At 41.6% G+C, this 11,323-nt stretch overlaps 1 protein-coding gene across 1 annotated transcript; it reads left to right on the forward strand.

The window, feature by feature from the left end:
* Window positions 1-3,440: 3,440 nt before the first annotated feature.
* On the forward strand, window positions 3,441-11,323 carry pdlim3a (PDZ and LIM domain 3a). Its single transcript, XM_060864646.1, has 7 exons — window positions 3,441-3,602; window positions 8,482-8,633; window positions 8,716-8,800; window positions 8,881-9,068; window positions 10,109-10,242; window positions 10,422-10,533; window positions 10,898-11,323. The coding sequence occupies exons 1-7, from the start codon at window positions 3,510-3,512 to the stop codon at window positions 11,064-11,066; spliced, it is 933 nt and encodes a 310-aa protein (XP_060720629.1). The 5' UTR covers window positions 3,441-3,509; the 3' UTR covers window positions 11,067-11,323.

Consider the following 11,323-nt stretch of genomic DNA (forward strand, 5'->3'; position numbering starts at 1 on the left):
TCCTTCTCAGTAATCAACCTCTGTGTTTTTGTGATTTTATTTCACCCCAGCTGATTAAAGGTGGGGTCTCCGTTGTTTGAGAAATGCTTCAGAAATCTGCATTGGGACGCCAAACTAAACAAAAACAAAACAAACGTGTAGCCAATGAGCAGAAAGGGGTGTGTCTTGTCTATGGGCGGAGCAAGTGTTCAGTGCGCATGTGTGACATTAGCAGAAAGCGGTTTTAACATTGACATGGAGGATAAAAACAAAGAAAGAAAGTGAAGAAAGACTTACGATAAGGTAAGAAGTAGGACGTGTTAATATAGGATCAGCTTTCCAGCGCTGGAGAGAACTGAAGGAGCAGGAAGTTGGTCACATATTCACAGATTGGAGTTTCCTGAGTCAATAACTCCTGAGTTAAACACTGTTACTACACAAATAACACCTCTTTTCTATCGTAGTAATGTAGAGACGCAGCTACAACCGTGTTTTGTGTAGTAACAGTGTTTAGCTCAGGAGTTATTGACTCGGGAAACTCCAATCTGTGAATATGTGACCAACTTTACTTAAGACGACGAGGTGCTTTTTTTCCTTCTCGATGGGTGAGTAACGTTGGTAAAGACGTCAGTAAAAAACGTCAGTAAAAGTGTCGACTTTTTATTCAAATAAAGCTGTTAGGTAGCTGATTTTATCGTCCACATGTGACAGCTGATGTATCTTTTTTATTATTATTATTAATCTATTACCATGCTATCTTGCCAGATACTTATCATACTGGTTAGTATCCATGCTATACGGTTAACTAGATAACAATACCTATTATTATGTGTTGTATGACTTCTACACATTAAAAAAGTACCTTTAGCCACGGCTAGCTAACATGCAGGTTTGGTAACTAGATTTTCAAAGTAGCTTGCACAAGGCTACAAACAGGACAGTTGATGCAGCACTGCTTTATTTTGCAAGCTAGTCAGCATATCACCTTGCTAGCTCTCTCTCTCTCTCTCTCTCTCTCTCTCATTTTCTACCACTTATCCGAACTACCTCGGGTCACGGGGAGCCTGTGCCTATCTCAGGCGTCATTGGGCATCAAGGCAGGATACACCCTGGACGGAGTGCCAACCCATCGCAGGGCACACACACACACACACACTCTCATTCACTCACGCAATCACACACTACGGACAATTTTCCAGAGATGCCAATCAACCTACCATGCATGTCTTTGGACCGGCGGAGGAAACCGGGAGTACCCGGAGGAAACCGCCGAGGCACGGGGAGAACATGCAAACTCCACACACACAAGGTGGAGGCGGGAATCGAACCCCAACCCTGGAGGTGTGAGGCAAACGTGCTAACCACTAAGCCACCGTGCCCCCCACCTTGCTAGCTGCTACCCTTTTTTTATTATTGTACTTATATGTACTTAGAATTGGTGGCCCTTAAAATGTAAAATGCATAAAATGAATAATAAATTAAAGCTTGCTAACTAGATTTGCTAACTACATGGCAGCTTTTATTTCCAGCTGGTCAGCAAGTATCCTCGCTAATTAGCAGCTTAGCAAGCCAGCTAGAACAGCTACAGTATAGCATCTAGTTAGTTAGCTGCAGTGTCACAGTTGTTGATGATGTGGACTGTGTAGATTACAGCAAGATCATGTGGACTCAAAGCAGCTTTACAGAAGTATGGAAACAGAAGAGAGAGAGAAAAGAAATAAATATACAGTATAAAAGTAAGAAGAAGAAAAAATAAGGATAAAAATAAATGAATATAGAAAATGAAAGTTTAAAATTAATTTAAACATATTAACTTCAGATTTAAAATACAACATATCTATCCCTATCCCAAATGTGTTCTAGTTTAATCCAGTTCAAAAATTCCTTCTACAAATGATGACACAGTTATCAACTGTGTTACTTTTAAATCGTGGGAAAAGACAAAACAATCAAGAAACCAGCTCATGAACAGAGAGACGATACGGGAAAGCTTTGGAAGAGAGAGAGAGAGAGAGAGAGAGAGAGAGAGAGAGAGAGAGAGAGAGAGAGAGAGAGAGATTCTTTCCACAACACATTTCTGTGTCTCACCAAAAAAGGGCAAGAGTCAAAGTGCTCTGGCTCCTTCTCTCTCTCTCTCTCTCTCTCTCTCTCTCTCTCTCTCTCTCTCTCTCTCACACACACACACACACACACACACACTGTTTCAGGCAGTTAACCTTTTGTACTGATCCCTGTAATCCTGGTGTCTTGCGTGTTTGGAGCACACTTCAGGGTCCAGACACACCTGATTAGCCTTTTTAGCTTTAATCGTTGTTAGCACAAGACAGCTGGACTCTTATAACCTCATTATTTAGTCATCTTACTTTTATCTTCTGCTCTGGACAAAACACATTTCTGCCTTCCCCTGGACATCAGAGTTTGCTCAATGATGAGTGAAATTTCACACATTAATTCCAGACTCATACAAAAACATTCTGTCTCATAATGTGGCTAGCTAGCTAACATAGCTAGAAGGTACAGTAGCACGACAAGGACAATCCGTTGCACTGCTGCCTTGTTTTGCTGTGAAGTGTGTTAATGAAGAGTGTTAAGGTGGACAACTACCAGAAGAAATGTAAATTAATCTTAATAAAGTACAGACATTCAATGTACACTCAAAACAGCAGCGATGATAGAGCGTGATGTCATACAGTATGTCACCACCTCAGGCACTTTGCAACTTGTATCTGAAATGAACAAAGTTTGAGTCATGATTCAGTGTGTGTGAAGAAAAGGTTTTTAATATGGAACAAAGCCCTGCTTTTGTGGAGCATGAACAACACAGTGTCCGAGGTAAAGCATGATGATGCTGGGGGTAAGAAGGATGGAGCCAAATACAGAGTGTAAAAAAAAGCTGTATTATATAACAAAATAGTGGCATTTTTTTCTGAGAATGAGAATGAATGTCTTTTTATTTCAGACAGCTTCAAACACATAATGATGCTGTTGTGGATGCCTTTAAACGATGTTCACTGTTGCCATGGCAGCAATGACATCAGTTTCCTGATAGACAAAGGACAAAGGAGCTCATCTGCATGTTCTGAACTTTTTAAATCTCAAGATCGTTGAAGCTTTAAAGTTCCTCCAAAAGTTCAGAGTATCTGCTGTAGCCTGTAGGTCCTTCCCCTCAAGTGTCCTCTGTTTATTTCCTACAAAAAAACTGATCTCAGATCAGTAATATTACATAAGTTTGCATATTTTGACTCTCTGATAGCTGATCGCAGGTCAGTACCACAATGTTACTGGGTCTAAAGTTCGGAGCGGAAGCAAAAAATCAGGGATGATAAGGAGAGAGAGCGAGAGAGAGAGAGAGAGAGAGAGCGAGAGAGAGAGAGAGAGTTTTAGATGTGTGATCTATCCAAAGCTTGTCCTGGGAGGTGGGGTCTTTTCCTGTGTTAATAGAGGCAGTGCACACTGGACGGTGCACCATTCTGCTGGAGGATACACACACACCCATACACACAAGCACACACACACATACTGCCAAGGACATGGCACACTGTGTCATACTGGATGGACCTGCACCATGGGGCTTCCGGATGATTGGAGGAAAAGATTTTAACCAACCCCTCACTATCGGAAAGGTGAGTGTTTGTGTGTGTGTGTGTGTGTGTGTGTGTGTGTGTGTGAGCTCAATTTACTTGCCAATTTAAGCTGACAGCCTAATTGCACACATTTGAGCTTTTGTGTAAATATTTCAGTGCACACACACACACATACAAGTGGTAGTTAAAATGATGAAGAGGAACAAGTGTGCACTTGAGGAATTCACATTTCATTAAAGAAGGCTCGGTTATAAACATGAACCGGAGCTCAGGACAGATTTCTTGTAATTGTAAAAGCCAAACTAAATTTAGTAGTGTGTGTGCGTGTGTGTGTTTGTGTTTGTGTATATGTATGATGCTAAAAGTTCAGCAGTGAATCATTCATGAGGAAGGCAGCATTGGGAACTCTCAGCTGTTCCTGAGTGGATTATTGCATCTCACCTTAACTAAACATTGCAGATCGACGGACATTTTAACGGATTCCTTTGACATCATTCCATATGATATCGTGTTTAAAATTTATACAAGAAACATCTGTAAAAGGAAACACAATTCTGAATTCATGTCTAGCATAGTATCCCAAAAATCATGAGAACTCTTCTACCTCCTACACTCCCACGATCTCCTCACTAGCTAGCAGTCCGTCTAGTAATCTAGCTAGCTTTTTCGTCACAATTTTGCTGTGTATTAGCATGATTGGGTTTTCAGTATCTGAGCCACACTGATAACATTAACACACATGATTAAAAAAGCTTCATCTCCTGCCATCTGGAATCATCTTAGCTAGCTGGCTAGCAAAATGCTAATAATCTAGCGGTCATTTTTATCACATTCTCAACAAAGTGAGCTTTTTAAAATTAAAAGGCTAATTTTTAAATGAATCCCTGTTAGTTTTAGTAAACAATAAACCCTCTAGAGTAGTATATACGTGTGTGATTTGAGAGACAGCCCTAGTTTGTCACACAAGGATCTCAGGCGTCAACATGTCAGACTGTACGGCGTCAAGATCGGACACATGCACAAGAAGTCCAGGGTTTTAGGTCATCGATCCGTGACACGTTCAGACCCGCATTCTCTCGCTAAAATGTCAGGTAGCAACAACCAAAACATTCTATAGTGTTAATTTTGTTTATGACAATCAATAATGACAACAAAACACAAAAAAGGTCATCTTCCACGAGGTGGTTTGAAGTTGTCACGCTAAGTGTTTGTCGTCCGGTTTGACGCTCATCGTAGGAGACGTCACACTGCAGGTAAGTGTCTGAAACCTTCTGAGGTAAAAACTGTTATTGACTGCCATTAATCGTCTGTCAGTGAACATGACCATATCACACCACAGATTTTACCCTAGAATCTAGAGATCTTTTAGGATTTTCTCAGACAACCAAATACCAGTATTGCGCAGTGAGCCGAGCTTAAGTGCAGCATGTCAGGATTGTGAAAAAGAAACACAGTGCATGATGGGAACTCAAAAAGGAATTACATGATCATAAAACAGGAAGCCTTTGTCTGAAAAGAGTTGATGCATGAGAAGGTCTAGGGGTTTTATTCGCAGGTGGAAAATGTCAAACAAAGCAATATAAAAAAAACGGTAAATTTTTAATAAAAAGCTCTTTAGGAAGTTAAATAAGCAAAGCTTCTAAAACGTGTTTATACTGCGATATTCTCAGACCATCAATAGGATTCTATAAACATCTCAGAATTCAAACTGTTTCATGTTTTTCATTTTTCCATGACTAGATGAGAACTGTGTGTGTGTGTGTGTGTGTGTGTGTGTGAGAGAGAGCATCTAATGAAGTGGTTCTTCCACAGATGGACACTTGGACATCGCAGTGTGTTTGCGTGAAGTTTCCCAGCTGTAGTTCTGCTCTAATGAGCTTTGGCTTTTGGAGCGATCGCTTCACTCGTTCTGCATTTCAGCGAAGAGACAGACAGCCATGTTTGGGCAAAAAGACCTCCGTCTCTCTCTCTCTCTCTCTCTCTCTCTCTCTTACGCACTTTCTCTCTCTCTCTCTCTCACACACACACACACACACACATACACACACATACACACAGAGCAGTTGTTCTTCAGTTCCTTTAAAGACTGTAACCCTGATTACTGCCCTGATGCTCTGTTCGTGGCCTATTTACAGAACATGGTGTGATTTGGGACACATCCTCTTCATGAAGGTGTTTATGAGATCACTTTACTACTGTATAAGGTGTGATTTGGGAGACGGCCTTTACGGCAAGTGCTAATAAGATCATGAGGTGTAATTACCTGACCAAATGATTCTGTCACAGTGGGCTTATGAGAACTATGTAAAACACTTGCAGTGGTGTTTATAGTGAATAAAAGTGATTTTTATACATGTTATGAGTGTAGATGTGAAGGATATATATATAAATATATATATGAGAGAGCGAGAGAGAGAATAATCTGTAGGAACGCAGCCACACTAGACTGATGATCGTAAGACATTCAGGATGTTGTTTATTTGTTTAGACAGTAAATAGGATGTGGTTTGGGACATGCCCACAGTGGACTGATCATTTGTGATGGTCTTGCTGGATTGTTTAGTGGATAAGATGTGATTTGGGAGACATCCGCAGAAGGCAGGTGACAGTGAGACAATCAAGCTGTTGTTTAGCTAGTCTACATTCTACATAGTGACTAGGTGTTGGATCAGGACACGCCTGTGTCATGTAGTCTACAGTTAATTCAGGGGTTTTAGAAAAACAAACAAACAATAAACACACTTTAATTTTTATGAGATTCTTCCACTGCCTGTAAAATGTTTTTAATGTTGTTAGTGTAGCAAAGCTTGTTTTGGTGGTCAGCTTTTCACACGTGTGCGCTTCAGTCTCTCCGTCGTATTACAGTCTGTTTTATGTCGTGACATGGTATATATCAGGTCCCCTGAGTTTTGGCTATTCCTAGCGTTTCAGTAAACGCCCCCTGTGAGAACTTCAGTGTGTTTCCTCGAGTTCACACGGGGTCTCCGAGGACGGTGAAGAGATCCTCTTTTCTTCTGCAGACGTTACTTCAGTTCATGCCCCGTGCCTTTTAGTAAATATTTAGTGAATCGTTCTTCATGAATTCTTCAGAACTGTTTTTAGCCATGTTTCTTAGTTAGTCATATTTACAGCTGACGCTTATTATAAAAAATCTTAGGCCACGTTCACACTGCAGGTAAAAGTGGCCCAAATCCGATTTTTTTGGGGTCAAGTGACCAGGTCAGACTTCTTCAGGAGTAGTGTGAACACTCAAATCTGGCCCAGATCTGATTTTTTCAAATCAGATCTGGGCCACTTCCATATGTGGTCCTGAATCAGACCCAAATCTGATCTTTTCCAATGTGGCCGCAGTGTGAACAGCCAAGTCGGATTTGATGCGACTTTTACGTCAATCTACATCGACATTCGTCACAATTATGCGCCGGCGAAACCTTTTTTTTTGCGCCGGCGAAAACGTGACACAAACGTGACTGGTAACGTGTGTGTTAAGAGTGTTATATAAAGTGGTTACGTGAACCAGCTCATAATGCTTGCGTTGAATACATCATATTATAGCATTACAGGATATGTTTGCTTGCACCAGATGATACAATACTTCCTCCATAACCTCGCGTGCTGCGTGTGACGTCATTGTTATTGTTCGTTTGCGCATGCGGGTCAGTTCGAAACAGCAAACAGTTCACACTGGTATCTGATATAGGCCACATTTTAAAAGGTAATGTGAACAGCCAAACAAAAAAAATCAGATCTGAGCAAAATATCCGAATTGAGCATTAAGACTTGCAGTGTGAACGTGGCCTTAGTCAGAGATGTGGATAACTGATGCTGCGGTTGATTGGTGAAATCAGCATAAAGCACGACTGATCTGTTGGTTTTAACGGATCGCTAAAGCTAAAACGTTAGCAGCGTGTTGTGAATGACCTAACTTCCAACTGTGTGTTCTAAAGCTAGTCAAGTTGCTGATGGATTTTTGATTCTGATTGGCCAGAAGGTGCTGAGTGAATTTCTGGAACAGCAGTTGTTGTTTTGTGGACGTTACACAAACGTTCCGTTGTTGTAGCTGTAAACGGATAAAAAGTATGACCTGTAGTTTTTTAATAAACAGGAGATTACAGCCATTGAGATATAAGGTGAATAAAGCACTTCAGGATGTGCAGGTGAGGTGCACGATGCAGTGAGATCCTGATCCAGCTCCATGATTTGACTTATAGTGAAGAATGGGATTTTAAAGCAAAAGTGCATAGGCTATTTAACAGGCTCATGCTGTACAGTACATGCCTGTACACTTACTCATAATGCAGCGCACACGTGTGAAGTGAGAGCAGATATCAGCGCACCCGTAGGGTTCGTCTGGAGATTGTTATCCTGTTTACTGTGGAAAAAAACAGTTTATACAAGTGCACATACCAGCAAGGGCAAGAATTCACACACACACACACACACACACACACACAAGTCTCAGAAACACACTACTCTGCTTCAGTCTGTGCTCTAAGACTCTTACACAGGAGAAAACTAATTCAGAGAGTTTACAAAATTTAAAGCTGACGCTCTGTAAACCTGTACTGTGCTACCGCTAACGTTACTGCGATGAAAAGGAATGTGTGTGATCAATAAGATGAAGTAGTGAGAAAAGAAGGACTGACTGTTTATAGCTGCTATAATGTCAGTGAGAACAGGATCTAACTTTGTTCATGCCATTAACCCTTACAGTGAATGGGTACCAAGTCTTTAGCTGTTTTTTTAGCTGCTAAAAAACAGACATCATTCAGTTCAGCTCAGATCATAACAGCTTCTGAGTCGACTCAGAGAGTCCAAAGAGATGACTCGTTTCTAAGCGTCACGTCAGGATGTTCTCTATACTCCAGAAAGTTCTCTATAGTGAGTTATAGGAACATCTTGAATTTTCTCTGCTCAGATATCTCCAGGTAGCAAGGCGTCCACGGTAGACCTTTCTCCTGGTGACATTATCCTGGCTATAGATGGCGTCTCCACCAGCAACATGATGCACTGTGAAGCTCAGAATCGCATGAAGCAGGCCACACGGCAGCTCAACTTAACCATCCAGAGGTCAGAGGTCATGATACAAATGACCAGTTTTGTCTCATGGAAAGAAACAAATCAGTGGACCAAATATCTCATTTTATTACAGGCCAGAAACCAAACTGTGGTCACCTCGAGTCAGAGAAGATGACAGAGTGCATCCATTTAAAATGAACCTGGAGGCAGAGATGCAGGTCAGTGCAATGCTAATAACCAAACGCAGTGTGTCTGTATTAGCATTACTCTCTATATACATATTCATTTTCTACGCTAGGATTACAGGCCAATAGGCACGGGCCATAACCGGCGGGCCGCACCCTTTGTGGCAGCAGCCAACATTGACGACAAGCGACAGGTGGTCAGCTCCGCCTACAACTCTCCTATTGGTCTGTATTCTTCTGGCAATATCCAGGACGCCTTACACGGTCAGCTCAGGGGCCTAATGCACAGCAAGCCGGAGAGGTGAGTGCAGGAGGAGGCCTTTCAGGTCTGAGCCACGATTAATCACAGTTTCTCTTCAAGAGTAAATATACAAATATTAGAGATGCAGTGCATAAGAACTGAAACATTAAAGTATGTGATGAGAGAAAAAACACACTGTATAATGACAGAAAGAAGAAACTACACGATGATACAAGACCAAATAACAGAATGAGACACAATAACCAAACTATGTAATGATAGAAAGATGAAATTAAAAAATGACAAAACAACAATAGACAGAATAATATGTAGAAGAACAACATAATGAGAAACACGATTATGGCAGAAAAATGCCAGACACAGAGGCCACACCTCTTACACTGAGACTGACAGACACAGAGGCCACGCCTTTTACACTGAGACTGACAGACACAGAGGCCACGCCTCTTACACTGAGACTGACAGACACAGAGGCCACGCCTCTTACACTGAGACTGACAGACACAGAGGCCACGCCTCTTACACTGAGACTGACAGACACAGAGGCCACGCCTCTTACACTGAGACTGACAGACACAGAGGCCACGCCTCTTACACTGAGACTGACAGACACAGAGGCCACGCCTCTTACACTGAGACTGACAGACACAGAGGCCACGCCTCTTACACTGAGACTGACAGACACAGAGGCCACGCCTCTTACACTGAGACTGACAGACACAGAGGCCACGCCTCTTACACTGAGACTGACAGACACAGAGGCCACACCTCTTACACTGAGACTGACAGACACTGAGGCCACGCCTCTTACACTGAGACTGACAGACAGATAAGCCACGCCCCCTTCAGTATGACGTTACAGCGACTTGCAGGTCATCTCGGAGACACACAGATATATGAGGAGTGTTAGAGTACAAGGGCTTAGAGAACAACACAGGAATGAACATCTACTGAATGGATTATGGTGATATATCTGTTAGTGTTAGGTGAACTCCATCAGAAAGGAATGAACACACACACACAAACTTACTTTGTGTGTTTGTATGTGTGTGTATGTGTGCGTGTGTGTGTGTGTGTAGTCCCAGGATCCTTACATCTATAGAAGAATCAGATGTGTACCGCATGCTACAGAAGGAAGAGGGAGAGAAGGAGCCTCATGAACCCCGACAATCAGGATCCTTCAAAGCCTTACAGGACTACATCAGCAATGAAGGTACCACACACATACACACACACAAACACACACACACACACACACACACAGATAGAGAGAGAAACAAACTTATCATGAAACACTAATTATCATCATTAATTCATTTAATCCTTATTCCACACTTAAAATAACTCAATCCAGCAGTCCATCATTGATGGAGATGTTTCTCTGACTGACAGGAACACTTCCAGTCGTGACGAAGGAGGTGCGAGCTCCCATCACTAAGCCTCTCTCACCAGGAGGAAACCTGCACAAACTGCCCATGTGTGACAAATGTGGTAACGGCATAGTGTGAGTGTGTCAGAGGAAACCACAGCCTGGAAGATTATACTGTGATCCTGCTGTGATTTAATGTGAAGGAATAAACTAGGTGATAAAATCCAGAAATGTATAGAATATAGATAACAAAGTGAATTGAACGTAAACACAAATAACACAAGGACACAAGCGAGTGTCGAAATAAGTCGAAATAACCTTTAAAAATAACATTCATAACTGAAAAATAAGAATAAAACAATGAAATAAACAATTTTAGTTCTTATATCATTAAGAAAGGGATATAGAAACTCTTAACCTGTTGATATCTAAACACCATTTTGTTAAGAATATCAGCATCGACCGATCATCTCTCCTGTTCTCTCTCTCTCTCTCTCAGTGGGATGGTGGTGAAAGTTCACGATAAGTATCGGCACCCTGGTTGTTTCGTCTGCTCGGACTGTGAGGAGAACCTGAAGCAGAAAGGCTACTTTTTTATAGACGACGAGATCTACTGCGAAACTCACGCACTCGCTCACGGAAAACCTCCTGAAAGTCCAGACCTGTAGATAACACACACACACACACACACACACACACACGCAGACACGCACTTACATCCGAATATTATAAAATCATACTCGATTACACTGCATTTGCACTCATTTAGAGCGACACGTTCACAACCGTGGTGATTTACTGAGGACACACAACATGGTCTTGATTGTTAAGAAACATCAGTTTGTTTGTGGGGTTTGAAATGTGTTTACACTGTGCTGTATATATACTGTAAGAATAAGCTATTTCAATAAAATAATACTTACAA

The sequence above is a fragment of the Tachysurus vachellii genome, chromosome 2, assembly GCF_030014155.1.
Source record: "Tachysurus vachellii isolate PV-2020 chromosome 2, HZAU_Pvac_v1, whole genome shotgun sequence".
Taxonomy (NCBI): Eukaryota; Metazoa; Chordata; class Actinopteri; order Siluriformes; family Bagridae; genus Tachysurus; species Tachysurus vachellii.